This window comes from Petromyzon marinus, chromosome 45 (assembly GCF_048934315.1).
Source record: "Petromyzon marinus isolate PM22_M1 ecotype Great Lakes invasive population chromosome 45, UKy_Petmar_22M1.pri1.0, whole genome shotgun sequence".
NCBI lineage: Eukaryota > Metazoa > Chordata > Hyperoartia > Petromyzontiformes > Petromyzontidae > Petromyzon > Petromyzon marinus.
Window position 1 is genome coordinate 980,603 of NC_133711.1, and position 16,460 is coordinate 997,062.

At 50.1% G+C, this 16,460-nt stretch overlaps 1 protein-coding gene across 1 annotated transcript in view; it reads left to right on the plus strand.

Moving 5' to 3' along the window:
* LOC116952108 (piezo-type mechanosensitive ion channel component 2-like) overlaps nt 1-16,460 on the plus strand; it is a 154,005-nt gene that overhangs the window by 90,298 nt on the left and 47,247 nt on the right. Inside the window, exons 26-28 of the mRNA XM_076074014.1 lie at nt 2,353-2,448; nt 3,479-3,582; nt 11,862-11,885. Of these exons, the coding sequence (XP_075930129.1) occupies nt 2,353-2,448; nt 3,479-3,582; nt 11,862-11,885 (224 nt within the window). The remainder of the gene's footprint in view (nt 1-2,352; nt 2,449-3,478; nt 3,583-11,861; nt 11,886-16,460) is intronic.

Below are 16,460 nucleotides of genomic sequence, written 5' to 3' on the forward strand. Positions count from 1 at the left end.
AAAACGAAGGATGTTAATGTATTATTTTTTATTTGCCACGTTATTTTTCTAAATATATAATTTATTTGTTACAATTTTTTTTTTCATTCACGCTGTATATTTTCTGTTTGTCTTGGTTGGCTGATACGAGCAAGTCAGCCTGTGCGTTCCCTGTGAGCAGCAGCACTTACCGTGGCTGCTGCGAGCGACCCAGTGAGTCATTGTATTTGTCGTCATCATCGTCGTAGTAAAAGCACAGTGCCTGCTGCTGCTGCACTGTCCACAGTGACATGGAGCCTGCAGAATGGACACTGTGTGGCCTGGGGTGAAAATAATGTCTTAGGCCTCAGGACTGTTTCTCAAACTGGCCTCCCCCACTCCTGGTTCACCTTCCCCATTGAGTGGTCTTCCTCCTCCATCCACGTGAAGCCCCAGTACGCAGCGCCGTTATGAAGCTGAGACGCACTTCCACCTCAACTTAAATGCTGAATTTGGCATGCTTTAAATCTGGGATTGATTGATCAATGAATTAAATCAAAATACAAAACCTGTTTGCCGTAAGAAGTGGAGTTTGAGAAACCCTGCCTGACTGGGGATCGTGAACCCGTTGTTTGTGTAACACGCCGCGTGTTTTTCCCCCCAGTAACAACACTAACACTGCAAGGCGTGACCTATAACCTATACAAAACACGACGATATACGTAGAGTATGTTCACTATAGTATACAGTGTTCTGTATACGTAGAGTATGTTCACTATAGTATACAGTGTTCTGTATACGTAGAGTATGTTCACTATAGTATACAGTGTTCTGTATATTTCGTGTGCGCAGTTTTTTTTCAATCCACCTACGTAAGAAAACAAGCGGGTACACTGTTGCAGTCTCAGTTCTAAAATGTATTGCGATAGCGTGCCACATGTGATGGCGTGCCACATGTGATAGCGTGCCACATGCGATAGCGTGCCACATGCGATAGCGTGCCACATGCGATAGCGTGCCACATGCGATCAGTGCCCCACATGTGATAGTGCCCCACATGTGATAGTGTGCCACATGCGACCAGGGCCGCATTAAGGCACGAGGCTTTTAGGGGTTGCGGCCCAGGGGCCTCCGCCAGCTGGAGGGCCTCCAGAGATGAAGTCAAAAGTCATTTTATTTGTGAATGCTGAATTCTATTTGTTGTTAGCCTTGTAAAAATAAATTTTATTTCTCTTTAACTTTGTTTTCCTTTTGAAAATATTACTGGGGGCCTCACAGTACCTGTAGCCCCGGGGCCTACAAAATCTTAATCCGGCCCTACATACGACTAGTGCCCCACAGGCGACTAGTGCCCCACATGTGCGACGTTGTTCACGTTGTAACAAGTTACGCACAAGCGAGGCACGCCGGGCACCCTGCCGTGCGTGAGAGTTAACCGGCCGGCTCGGCATTCCCACGGCACCTCGGAGAGAAACCAAAGTGTCTCGTGGGTGCCGCTGGTGGCAGGGGCCCCGATTGGCGACTGTCGCCTCTGAAATCCCACAGGCCCCAGCCTCCCACCACGAGTTCTCTTGCTTCTGGTAGTTTAAGTAAACGCTAGTTTAGCCAAACGGTCGCTTTTGGCGGCGTACTTGTAGAAAATGTGACGCGCTTCGTCAATAATTACCGCAATACATTTTACAATCCGGTATATACGCGGTGTACACGCCACGTGTGGTGATGTCACGTAGACTGCTGTATATAATTGAAGTGCGGTTGCTGCTTCTGTTTTCTGCAGTGTGGTTATTTACAGGCATGCCCCCCCCCCCGAATAGAAATCTGTGGCAGCACGTTGTACAGTCGCGGTACTCTAGTACATAACGGCAGGGTTTTACTTAGTGTATTGCGCGATGATGATAGGAGTTTATCTAGAATATCGGACACGACAAAGTTTGCCTCCCCATCGACACGTGTTTATTTGGCACAGTTTAGGTTATCCACAGCACATGTGATCAGCAGATTTCAATCCACAGTTTGGTAATTTCTTCATCCACAAACTTGAGGACAACTGTGAGACCACATTTGGACATGCTATAATAATAAAAATATCAGCAAGATATTTCTAGGATACAATTGATATAACCTATGCTAAAGTCAACTCATTTGTAATCCATATTTACATAAAACAAATTCGACTGGGAATACTGAGTGTGGTATTTTTTTGTAAATACCAAAAACAATTCGTAATATTAGCCTAATTTAGTGTATACTTTTAAAAAACATGTTTTTAGAGTACAGGTCGGGTAACGTTATAGTCCACAGATGGTTAGGGCTGCCGCATATTTCTATTTTGTGAACGCGATGCACGCGAGTGCCATCCCTCCGACTAACTCGCACTCCTGTGGGGGGGACCAGCCCCGGAGGGTGCCGGGAAGGAGAGTGGGGAGATGGAACCTGGTGGCAAGAAGAGGAGGAAGAAGTGGTGGCGTCCATGGGTCGACCATGCCTCCAGTACGTCCCCCAGTAACCGCAACGCCACAGCAGCACTAACAACAGCTCCACCACTAACACCGATTGCTCTAACCACGGTGACCTGAGATGTGTCCCTGCCTGTGGCTAATGTCAGTGGTGAGTGATATGTGAAACGGTCTTGGGCTCTTCACCAACCCTTGCTGATCAGCCTGATGAAATGTGGTAAACACAAATAAAATAGGTTTTCTCTTCCGGCAAGAATACGGGAGGTGTTGAGATGTTGAAACACCAAATCGACACCCATTACAAGGTATCGATTCTGCATTAACCACGTGGTTGTGGTAAAATGTGTAAAACACATGCTCTGAATATAATATATGCATTGTCTTTAAAACTGATTGGCCTACACCAGAGACAGCTTTCTTTATGGCCTTGTCGCATCTAACAGCGTGAGATCAGAGAACAATGCCAACATGCGAACAGTAGGAAGGCAATGCGAGTATCAAAGCACTTATAGCTTGGGTCGAGCAGTTAAATCAGACTTTTATTCCTTGCAAAAAGGTATCTATTTAGTGTTTGAACACCTTAACACCCGTTTTATTGTCAGAAAAGGTCAAACTTATTCTTATTTTGCATCATCATGGATACTGGCAAAAAGGAACCATAGATAATATAAGGGCTGTCTGTTCTTTGGTTTGTGTCTTACGAGGTTGCAAGAGAACCTCATGTCTTCATCACTCAGCCTTGTGCTCTCATCATAACCACCGTCATGACCTCCGCCCGTAGTAACCGTGCCACACGCCGGGTTGACATCAGTGTAAGTGCAGCTTACACTGTGAGCATTCGTGAGGAGCGCGCGTCATCCCGCCGTTGTCGTCTCTGTGGCCGTGACGAGCGATCGAGTGGGCTTGAACGTGTTGTGTGGCGGAGGGGGGCACTCGAGGGTGGCTGCAGTGGGCGCGCACGTTGCGGTGAATGCGGCTGGAGCGGGCGTGAAAGGGACCGCGGTAAGTGCGTGCGATGGGCGAGTCCGGTTTTAACGAGCGCGCGTGATCCCGTTACTGTCAAGTGGTCCGCTCTGGCGATTATTACCTCTTCGAGACGGACAGTGAAGAGGAGGAGGAGGACGAGGAGCGAGACGGCGCCGCCACACAGAAGAAGAGCGCCTTCCAGGTACTGCCACCGCGGCCTTCCACCGTCCCGCAGCCCCATCTCGGGCCCTCCTCAACCGCTCCGCACCTCCTCCGGGTCTGAGCTCCTCCCTTTTTCACTTGCTCTCCGCTCGGCTGAGGCTTGGCTCAAGTAGGCCGGCTCGAAGCCACGCTTAAGTTTTGCTGGCTGTGGGCATTGTCCCTGCAATTCCCAGGATTGCCACGAGCTGAGCCCGAGCCAGGCCACCTCGTGCATTTTTGAAAGCGACGGAGTGGTCCAAGCCTGAACTGAGCCTGAGTGTTCGAGACCGAACCAAAGCCGAGTCGCAACTCGGAATACGGCCTGAGGCCTTCTTGTAAGGTCCTGGGGTACTCCTAGCATAGCTAGAGTTTCGTGAAAAAAATCTTAACTCAAATTATGAGCTACTCCCAATCTTAATTGGGTCTTCATTTAGTTTCTGAGGTCTGGCCAAATTTAATTCCAGGTTCTTCTCTCGAGTTCCAAGTCCTTGGGGCCTCCCAGACCCTTCCAGTTTGTAAATAGATTCCACCCTCACACGAAACTTGGCACTTATCACACTCACCAAAGGGCCATTGAGTATATTTAGGAGGTTCATAGTAACGGTTAAGATGATAGCAATGACCACAGCCAGTGCTCTTCCTCATCACAAGAATTGTGGGAAGAATCCCATACTTCCAAGATATGCTACGAATGTAATTACAGCTGCACAAGGTTTTTTTTTGTTTTTGACACATCGAGGTGTTTTCTCCGTGGAGGCTTGCCTGAATGTTGTCGCCGTGTATGGCGGCGGCGGTGGCGGCGTCGTCGATGATGATGATGATGCGTTCGGCCATGCCAGTGCTGTGCTGTGTTGCAGTTGGCGCGTTCAGCTCAAGGTGTGTTTCTAATGAACGCGTGTCCGCACAACGTGATGGGCGTCTTCCAAATGTCCGTTGTTTGTTCCGCTAATGGAAATGTACAAGTGGCTTATCCTCTGTATGACTTCTTAACCACGCACGTGAAATGTTTCTATATTTGCAGGTGAATGCGTATTGTATCCAAAGTATTTTAATGTACGGCACAGTGTATGTATCGTGCGTAAGCGAGTGTGATTAGTTTCAATGCATACACGGTACAGTGCAGCACGGCCAAATACCTTGATGAGTGGCGGTTGAATAATTTTTACAAATCTTTTTTGAAATGATTCTTTCTCACAGTATACCTTTTTGGCATTAGTTTAGCCCATTGCAAAGTAAACACACCTCGCCCATAGCAGAAAGAAAGTCGGCCCCTCTGCAGCGTCGACACTCGGAGCAGTGGAGGTGTCCGCTAAAGTGACGGGCAGGAGAAGTGTCGTGTCACGGAGGACTTTGGTGGCTGACGTAATTCTGGAGATGTGCACCGTACTTTCGTCTGGTGAGACGGCGCATAGATAGCCACAGCTGAGACCACAGAGACAAGGATGGAAATTCCACATTTGCACGGCAAGTGTCATTCTCTCCGTCGGAAGACCAACAGTTGACTTGCCACAAAAAAGGAGGTGACATCACAAACCCAGAAGGGACGAGAGGCGTGAATTGACATTTGACCACAATCTGTCCCCATTGTGAGTTGAGCGTTCTCACGGCACTTGCCCTCAGCCTGAATGCAGTCACGCCCCGATTTACGTCTCCCCCTTTTTACGTCGTTCATAAAATACGTCGTCACTTTATTATTAATACCACCGCTGCCCGATTTGCTTTGCCTCGACCCACACTCGCGTCGCTGACGGCATCCTCCGTCCTATCTCGATATCTGTCGCCTCTCAGCCTTCACCTTCACCACCGACTGCCCAGTAAATGAATCGCTTTGATTGACGTCGTTTCGATATTCGTCGTCGCACCTTTCAGGAAACCATGCCCCCGACGGAAGCCGGGGGATTGCTGTGCTGCATAAGCCTGTACAGAAGCTTCGTGTATAAAAATACGCACACACGTCAACGTTATTTACAACCAGGTGTAAGAGTTAATAAATAAAGTATGGTGTAAAGCATGTTAGTGCAGATAAACAGTGCAATTGTAAAAATGACCGGGTAATAAAAGAATACGTTATCACCACAATAAATATAGATATTGCTTGTAAGAGCAAACACAAAAAAACAAAAGCTTGCAGCTGTACATTTGACACATTTTTCAATGTTCCGTGCTATTGATAGAATTGGAGATAAAAATACAAAAACCCCACAGACGTGAGTCAGGCGTGACTTTGACGATCTCTTTACTTTGTTTTGGCTGCCACTCGTCGATACACACACACGTGCTCACACGTGCTGTTACACACGTACGGTGTAATTAATCACCAAAATGCCATTTGGGAGATTAATCGCTGTGCAATTGATAACTCAGGAAGGTGAAAAGTGGTTTGGCACGGGACGGTTGGGTGTTTGTCATAGCGCTGTGGTTCGTACCGGGGCACTGACCCAACGTCCCTGAGAAGCTGGGTTCGGGCCCAGTCACTGGGCTACACACAAGGGTTCTCAATTGAAGCACGTTTTGAGTCTCAGCTGAGTCCAATCATGAGTCTGCAAAGCAACCGGAGCTCAATTTGGCCATAGCCATTCGTACGATTTGACCAAACCGAGCCAAAGCCAGAGACTGTAGCCATCCCTACCGTCCAAGTCCAGACACCCATCGAGACGTTTGGAGCGGTTCTGACTTGTCTCGTTCTTGACCTGTTCCCTTTCAAGACTTCTCACGTGGCGCATGTCGTGACGTGACTGATAATTAACACCCAAGGGACACAAATCAAACTCGCATGTTCTGGATCTGTAACCGAAATTGACAATAGTTGAGTACAAAAATATATAAACCTAATTGAGACTGAAGCTGTCAATTCAAAACGCCCAAACGCCGAGTGGAGCTGAAAACGTAGACGGTGTTTTAAGACGCCAGGGAGATGAATCCCGACACAGTACCCCCTGTAGCCCGCCCTCCGCGGGCTCGTGCAAGTCATCGGCCTTCGCCGCCTGACCTTGGCAAGCCCCAGGGCCCCGCTCATCCCGGCCCCCCTCCCGCTCTGGAGGTAGACACAGTATTTGTGCGAGTGCCAAGTGGCAGCTGTGTGGCTGGGGGTGGGTCGCGCACGCGTCCTGACGCTCGCACAATGCAGGGCCCTGTCTCTGCCGAGCGCCGTCAAACCCCCAGAGATCACCTTAATGCGGCGCATGTGAGCATCGCGTACACGTGCGCGCGTGCGCTAGTGCGTACACGTGCACGCGTGCGCTAGTGCGTACACGTGCGCGCGTGCGCTAGTGCGTACACGTGCGCGTGTGTGCTCGTATGCACGGGCTTTTTTCCGCGTGCTCGCGTGTGTGTGACTGTTAAACATCGTGAATGTGTATTGTTGTGTACGTGTGTCTGAGTGCCTGCATTGTGTGTGCACGAGTTAGACAAAGAGAATTGGGTGTGACGGTGGTGTTGTCCGTGCCACTGCCTTAAAATTCTAGCAATGATCGAGGGTTTGATTGCTGGCCATGGCACGCAACATTTAATTGCCAGCTAGACCTGGCGAGGGCCCTCCCGTAGGTTGACTCAGTCTAAAATGAGTACTGAGGTTATGAGTGCGGCGTTTGTGCACGTTTCTTCACCGCTACGCTAACCCACTAACCCACTAACAACGCAAGCCTATGCCTGCCAGCTGGCCGCTTCACCACAGAACGGAACCGGTCCGTTGAACTAAAATGTTTTAAATCAAAATCTCAGCCAGATTTTTAGATATTTTTTTTTTTGCAATTCAAGAGAACAAATCGGCTTCTTTCACTTTCCACACGCCCCCCCTCCCCGCTCAAAAAGACGACTCCATGAGCTAACGACGCCGCCGGGTTCACCGAGCCGCTGTCCGGGTCAGATCCAGACAGCGGCTCGGTTAGTTACATCACCAACTAGCTCATTAGGAAGCCACTGGAGCTGTACACTTTTAAATAATCTCGATTGAAAACTAATTTATTTAAAACTTGCTTTTTATGTTGAGTTGTCCTTGCCCCGCACCTGCGATTAGCACGGTTGGCTACGTACGGTGTGAAAGAAGTTCAACATACATACATCACGTTACTTTTGGTTACATCACCAAAGCGTGTTGTTATTGTTATTTGCTGTAAAGCAGAGATTAGTTAAAAAAAAAAACAGACGTCTCAGATCTCAGTTGTGTTTTCGGGTTGTAACACAACAATTGGAACAATTCAGCCGAACTATTCCGTTCCTGAAGAAGCTCCCGGCACGTGGAGCAAAACGTCGGACGTCGTGCCGAACGACGCGCGGCGCGACCTGAACACGCTCCGTGGGAGGGCCGTGCAGCAGCGGCACAAACCTCCGTAGTGATGTTACGTTGGTTAACAGTTTTTTTTATTTTGCAGAGACCAAAATATTAACTCTCACATCCATCTGTGTTAATGACTTGTGTATTATATACATGCCCATAGATTGTTATGTGGGCGTAATTTCGTAGTGTACTTAGGTTCGGTTCCAGCTGTGTTGATTGAAGGTGACCCTCTCCAGCAATGCTTATGCAGTTTTAAGTCGCAACCAATCCCTCTGCTCCTTTCAATGAACATGAATGCATGTTCACGAGTGTACATGTGTCCATTGTACATTTTAACATGCATGTGGACATGTGTATGTGTGTACATGCACGCCAAGTATGGCCCTGTAGACAGATAGGCACACAGAGAGACAGGACAGATAGACGGAGAAATGCAAACTAGACATCGAGATGCAGAGAATTGTACACTCAAAGATGCAAATATAGACGTACGGGGTAAAGACATCGACACGTAGACACAGAAACACGACATGCACGCAAAGGGAGAGGCACAGAAACAGACATGGAGACACATATACATGGAGAGAGGTAAGGATAAATGCACAAAGAACACCCAGGGAGACGGACCAGGGGACAGATTTGTAGAGACATCATTTTTGGGACACTAAATACTTCACACGGAAGGCTCAGCGCATACGGACATGTCGCATGTGTGCACGCACACACACGCACGTGTGTTTTGCACACGTGCGTGCATGCGTGCGTGTGCATACCGCACGTTGTTTGCACATGCACAGAGGGGTGCATGGGTGAGTACGCTTGCACCGACACGTGCCGCGTGTGTGTATGCATACAATGACGTGTCCTCTGTTGTATTTGTCTCCGTTGTGATGCCCACCTCTCGCTGACTAAGCGGGGTGACTGGCTGCACCATCCCCTTCCCCTCCACCGTTCCAATAGAAATCTGTGGAAGTGCCTCACCACTGACGGGGGTCCCAGCCCTTCACCGTTCACACTTCACACACACGTGTGAAATGTGGCGGCGATTATCTTTACTTGGAGTGAAACTTTCGGTTGCACCGAGACGCTTCGACTTGGCGTGATGAGGCACAGGTCGCGAACTCTCGCGATCGCTGCTTCGGAGGCGAGGTGCTCGAGATGGTGATGCCAGCCTCCTGTCATGGACTACGTGATAAGATATTCTTTGATTCTTTCGGTAAAGTCACGTAGATAGAAAATACTAAAATAAAAATAACACAAATACAAAAGTAATTTAAAAACATAATTTTTTTAATACATTTTTAAAATATTTTTGTTTTTTTTAATTTTAATATTTTCTATCTACGTGACTTTGCAGTCACAAAAGTTTTAAATAAAAATTTACGTGATAAGAGTTTTTTTCTTTCTTTTGAAACAGCGGCTAATTTTGTGCGAATGGCAAAAATTCCTCAAAACCACATTTTAAAAATATCCAACGACAAATATATAAAACTAAAAGTTACGTACTCTCAAGTATTACTACTGAACACAAAAGTAGTGAAGGCAGCTTGCACATGAGATTAACTCGAGAGGGTTTTACTGGGCAGTAAGCAGGACAGGATTTTTAGTCTTCACGCTAAATCAAGCCCCGCGGCACTCCCGGACTGCGCTTGTCAAATCGGGCTTTGGTGTAGGCTCTTTGCTCTGGCCCTGGAGTCGTGGCGAGCAAGGCGAGGGGGAGGGAGTGAATGATGGTAACCGTTGAGGTCGGCTGTGTTCCCAGTAGCTCACTCCTGCCACAGCTGGGGATGTCTTTCCGGTAAGTGATGCGGAGCGGTGTGGGGGGGGGGGTAGGTTAGTGGAGGGCGAACACTCCGTGGGGCAGAGCCTTCACTGCCGTACTTCTATGGATTTCTATTGCCGTTGTGCTTTCTCAATGCAAATGCTCAATGTTCTGTGCTATAAGATTGCACTACGTGCGTGCGAACCTTTCTGCAACCGGCTTACTAATGCTGACTAACCCTTGCTTCCCATCCTCCCCCTACTCGACCCCTCCCCCCCCCTCCTATAGCAAGCGCTGGGAAAGATTCTTTCCGCATTAATAGCCTTGCCAAAGTCAATCCTTTCCCTGCCTGGCCGGATTCTGCGCTGGCTAGTCAGGGCCTTCAAGGTACTACGATCCCACTCACGCGAGCGCCCCACGCCGTACCCACGCTCCCGCCCGCCCGCCCGGCCACTCGCGCATGCCACCCCAGCTGCTCTCCCAGAGCCCCCTTTGGTGGTTGACTCTTAATTTTAAAAGGGGGGCACCGTCATTTCGCTTCACGTCGCCCGGTGGCGATAAGCCGCGACGTCTTTTGACGCCGGAACCTTTTTCGGGGGCTCACTTGCCGCGACAAAATATATCGACCCGCGGAGCCGGCGGGCGCGCGAAGTGTGGGCACCGGTCATCATTCCCCATCTCATTGAAGCCATTCCACGTGTGTCCCATTGCTTGACTCCATCCATTCCATCTGCCCGTTGGGTGGTGCTCATCCCCCAGGGCTGTACAGAAGTGCGCTTTGAAGTGTGGAGTGAGGAGGGTCTCATGGGTCGCAGTGTGCTGCAACGCGTTCATTTATTCATGTGCGAGAGTAGTTAATGTGCATTGTCTCTAGGAACCACGGCTACGTGACGTTGATATCTGCTTGTACTGGATATGCGTGCCTTCTGCACCTCTCTTCCCGTCCCCACGGCGTGTTGTGTGGGGGTGTGGGTAGGGGTGCACCCCACCTCTCCCCGCGCCCCCCCCCCCGGATATGCTCAGCCAAATGTGAGTGCTTGATGCGGTGGTGTGTAAACATCAACACTCGTGGGACAAAGGTGACTGGGCATCCGTGGCACTGGCCCACAGCCTTATGCGTCATGCAGGTTCTCGATAGGTGCTCTCGAACAGCACCTGAATAAGCAATCTAACGTGACAAACGTGGGCGTGTGCGTGCGTCCACGTGCGTGTGTGCGTGCGTCTACGTGTGTGTGTATATTTGTAGTTGAGCAGTAGTGTAGCAGTTAGCGCGCCGCGCTATAAACCCGTCGGCGACCCGAGTTCGATTCGCGCTCATGGCCAACACCAGTGACGATTATCTGAAACGGTCCTGCGCCTCCCCTAGGTCGACTCAGCCTCAAATTAGTACCTGGCGCGGTGTGCAAACATCGCCACTCGGGAGACAAAGGCGGCCGGGCGTGGTACTGGCCACCCACCCCCTCGTGTGCTGTTCCGGCCTTCATAAGTGCTACTCGCTAACAGCACTTGCCCCTACAGTCTGTGAAGGCTGTACAGGGGGTTTTTCTTCGTCTTGCCATTGAGGATTGAGCTGAAGTGATGGTGGCCTTGCGGGTTGGGCAAGTGTGACGTTTGATATGTGCGTCATCGTTCCTTATGAAACGTCTGTATTGCTTATGTATGAATACAGGTTTGTGTAAAAGTATGTCATGGTTGAATGGGGTTGTATTTGTATAATCTGACTGCTGTGCAGACATTCTTACAGGTAAACAAAATATATCTCTAAGTGGCAGTGCAGAAAGTAGGTTTGTGTTTCATATGTGTGAACTTTTCGATTTTTCTTTCCACGTAAACGTGGATTTTTCTTTGGGCATCCCAGTTTCCTTGAGCAACCGGACAATCAGCCAATTGAGTACCAAACTTCCCAAGCGAGGCCCTCCTGGAAAAGGAGGGGGAAAAAACAACGACATAACAACATGTGCAGACGTTTTATGACGGGTTAGCAGTGACGCTTGACGACCATCCGCGGCTTTCAAACGCTTACATCTGGGACGTTTTGGTGTGGAGTTCAAAAATTGACCTCCATCAATTCGGCCCTCATCCAAACCCCGCGCGCTGACGGCGGTGGGGTGGGGGGGGAGGTCGCGACGGAGCGATCGCCCCCCCCCCCCCCGACGGCCTCCACGGGTTCCCGTTGCACCCCCCACCCAGCCCGGCGCGTCTCCCGTGTTTTAAGTCGGGCATGTCTCCCCCTTCCCCACAGCTGTCAAGCCTCCCGACGCTGCCCGTAAGCGCCCCCACCCTCGTGTCCTCCTTGAGCCGCCACCCTCCTTGCCGCCACCCTCCTCTCCTGCTCGCGCTCCACGCAGCCGCCGCCTCGCGGATTGCGGAGCTCCTCTGCCGCGTGGCGCCCGGGGGGGTTTGCGCCCGGCTCACGCCCGGCTCACGCCCGGCTCACGCCCGCACGAACTTGCACTCTGCGCTCACGGTCAAAGTATCGTTAGCTCACTCCGCTCACTACGCGCACTCCGCGCACGTGGTTGCTCACACCAGCTTACTGCTTTGCCCCAGCTCACTATGCGGAGGTTGGCTCCTATTGCCTGACACGAGCTCTCTGTCCGAGGTCCGCCTGTCGCTTGCATGATCTTGAAGTGGCTTACTACATTGCTCAAGCGCACACGTGTTAGGGGAGCTGCGATGGCTTGGAGATGTTAACTACCTCGCCTGATATGCAGGAGGTCGCGGGTTCAATCCCGACCCTGACGCCTGCAGCTGCTGTATATTTGGATGTGTCTCTCCCTGTGGCCGCGTCTGCCGAGTTTTCCCCTCCACATTTAGACTCAACATCACGCGTTTATAGAGTGTTTCGCTGCTGTACATTTCCACACGATGATGATAAGCCACTTCGTTGAGCTATTATTTGTGATAGCCAGAGCTGTATAGCTTAGTGGGGCCTCAGATGATAACACAAATAATAGTTTTTAGCGAAATCGACGAGAGGCACACACCACACCAGCATGCCCCTCTCAGATCTCCCTCATTTGCGTCCTGGTATTCCCCCCCTCGCTCTCTGCTATTTGTTTTGGCAACCACGCTTGCAGAATGTTCACTGCTGACTTAAAATATTAATTTCAGTTAAGTTGCCACGGGTGACTCAGTCGTTTCAGATGACGCAATGTGTAAATATTAACGTCCAAAACCGAGCCAGTAGCACCGAGATCTTTAATTCCCATGGCCCCACGCACCTGCGACGGAACCGGTTAATAATAATCGTGAGTGTAATGACGGTCTTGGTCCCAGTCGTTTGCGATTTCACAAAAAAATCCAACTTGCGTACATTTTATGCCCCCGTTGAGCGAGGCCTCCTTCTCAACGCTCGTCCAGCAGCAGGCGAGTGATGGGTGAGACCGGCCTGAAGGTGCCGTGTGGTCGTGGTAAGAGGCGGTTGGCCTTCGCACAGCTTTTGGCTGTCACATCCCAGAGTGTGACCTGTCATTCGGCTGTTATCACGAGTTGCTGGGATCGAAAATGGTGTACCTCTGACCTTTGCAACTGATCTTACAAATCAATCGTGGTTGGTCAAATAATGTGCTCATATTTGAATCGCTTTTAAACGTTACAACAACAAAAACAACACATTGGGCCGTTGCTGCAGTTCCTCGTGCTAAGATGTGGTGCGAAATTGCTCCACGTCCATAGTTTGTACTTTGGAAGGGTCTGCGTGATTGTTGGAGTGGTACAGCATAACTCACCTTAGTGACAGCAGAGTCCGTGACATTGCCTCACATTTAGCATGGAGAAGCTATTGACAGCTGGACATTGCCTTGTGCGTGTTCGTTGCAGCATTCGGAAAAGTCTATTCTTATCCTGCATGAGCTATTTATTCTCTCACGCTCAATGTCCGGTGGCTTCCAGTGGACATTCTCACAAGCGTGGTCTTCGCATGGCAAACGTGTTCTGCCTTTCCTTCAGCTTTTCCTTCCTGCCTTCCCCTTTCAAGTCTAGGAATACCAAGGGGACAACCGCTCCTCCGCGCCTGCATCGCGAAGTGTGTGTTCCGTGCTGCGTGGAGCAGGGTAGCTCTTGCGTCAAGTTGCAGGAGACTAGTTGTGAGAGCTCGCTGCTGAATTGCGGCCGTGAATGTTGTAAAGAAGTTGCCCCCTGGTGTTACAATGGGGGAGGCTGTTGCAGTGGCTCCAAAAGTGGCTCTTTGATGCCGGCAATTCAGAAACAGAAAATGGAAGGACGACACGGGTTCTTTGTTAAAAACCGTTACTTCTAAAACGCTGGAGAAAATGCATGAGAGAAAAAAGATGATATAACTTGCACGAAATTTTTTTCGGAAAGACTTCCATTTAGCATCAGTTGTGAATTCTATAATCCAAACTTGGTGGAAACTTGCAGCATCTTTAGCTTGCAGCATGAGTCTGCTGTCATGAATGCAGGTGGTCTGCACGACTGTGTTCTGTGGATTTCTTAACATTAATAGTTCACTAACTTACTCCCTGCGTGTTTTCTCTGTTCCTCCTGAGACTGGTGCCATATCCAACTACTCTGTAGCTTCCATTGGACCTTTTAACACGAACAGTATTTAGACAATAAAAGTATATGGCACTGGGCCATACCTACAATAAAGTGAAACATTACCCATCAGTGTAGGTAAATGACACAGCAGCACTGCCGTCAAAAGCCGATGTGGTTTTCTGCTCAAATGGACATTGAGGCAGTTCTCGTCTTCTATTTGCATCCCTGAGTCAGTGGTGGAATTTCCACATTCCTATGGCGTGGGGTGAGTCTAGTCCACAGTACAACCACCGTTGACTTCGCCACAAAGTGGTACCAATTATATTGACCTCTTAAGTGGGGGATGGGCTGAGTTAACCCCCCAATCAGGATTTGCAGGCCGCTCGCTCTGCCCGCAGGATCACCGTGATCGCAAAACTTACGCCAAATTGTACGAAGCGAACTTGCAGCTAAAACCTTGTACACTCAGAGATTTTAATGCATAGAGGGCGAGGTACAAGAACAGAGAGAGAGAGAGACGTTGACGTGACGTTGGGGGGAGGGGAGAGCGGGTCGCTGCCCGAAGCAGGGACACGCGGGGGGCAGGGGGGGGTGACGGTGGCGTCCGTGCGAGTGCAGCCGAGTGACCGCGCTCGGCGTTTGAAGTCACCGCCGCATAAAGTGCGGCGGCGGCGGTGCCTTCGCGGCCAATTAACAGCCTCGGGGGGGGCTAGGGGCCGTGATTCTGCCGTTTGAGCCGAGCGGGCGCCACGAAGCTGTCGCTTGCAGGGCTCCTGCCGCGTCCTTTAATGTCACCGAGTGGTTGGTGGTAGCCCAGGGGAGTCGGCAACCAAAATAGAAAGAAGAAGCCATTCTTTTCTAATTCGGCCAAAAAAAAGGAAAATCACCGTGTCAAGAGCCGCGCTGCACCGTGTGGTGAATACCAGAGACGGTGAATACGAGAGACGGTGAATACCGGAGACGGTGAATACGGGAGACGGTGAATACGAGAGACGGTGAATACGGGAGACGGTGAATACGGGAGACGGTGAATACGGGAGACGGTGAATACGAGAGACGGTGAATACGGGAGACGGTGAATACGGGAGACGGTGAATACGAGAGACGGTGAATACCAGAGACGGTGAATACCAGAGACGGTGAATACGAGAGACGGTGAATACGAGAGACGGTGAATACGGGAGACGGTGGTCCGTCATAAAAAAACACCCTGGCCCCTTCCAGTGGGACCCTGCCGGGTTTGTGGCAGCGGGTCCGTCGTTGCCCACCTGTCTGTCCGCTGCCGTCTATCACCGGCTTTGTTTATGTCGGCGGTGTGCACGTACGTCACAACGCGACGCAGCGGGGCCCGCGCATTGCCTCAAACAAAAACGAAACATCACGAAGCAGTACTTAAAGAGGCGCACGCGGCCTCCGGAGCCGCGGGTTGCCGACCCGTGGTGTAGACTCTTCACCAAAGGGCACACAAAACAAAGGAGGTTACGAGTTTAGAGTTGTAACGAGCACCGTCCAGTGTTGGGTAAGAATGGCCTTTTAAAATTATTTCACAAGTAGTTCTGCGGTGTCATCCTTGCTGCCAAGGTGATTCTCTGTGGATTTGTAGGAGTTTGAGAAGGACGGGCCTCTACCCCTTGCTGCGGGATGGGTGTGGTGATGTAATTACAAATTAGGACATTAACAACGTTCTTCCAGTTTGGGTTATTTTAAGATTTTATATATTATAGGAAAAAATCATTCAAAGCGAAGTCACCCACGCGATACTGCACATGCCATTTATTATACAACAACCGCCATTCACCGCTTAGTGGCGGTGACGTCACCACGGCACTTGTACCAGGCTATGTGCACGTTAAGACCACGTCAAGTGTCGAACGCCCGCTGGCAGGAGGTCACGGGACAGACCCAGGTGCCGTGGGTTGACTGAGATGACTGGTAGATGCACCACCTGTGCCCCCTACTGGGCCAACAGGACAGACAATTAAATCCTGGAACGTCAATGGCTAAACCATGCCAATTCCCTGACGATGTGAAGTTGAACTAATTTTGAGTGACATAAACAAAAAACGTGGATTAGAGAAGGAGTTTAGGAATCGGAATATTGTTGGTGTAGCTAAATGGGGAGAGGGCAATGTCCTCCACTAACCCTGCCACCCCACTCGTTATTGGTCTATCCCCAACGTTCTTTAAAGTGGCGTTTTCCCGTCAGCAAATGCACGAACGTCGTGGACTGTCTGGCAATGAGCACTTTGATGTAGGCGCCAACATTGCTTAAGGCGCTGTCGCACAGCACCGTGATGCGATTCTCACTTGGCGTTTCCGTGGAGATGGAAAACCATGG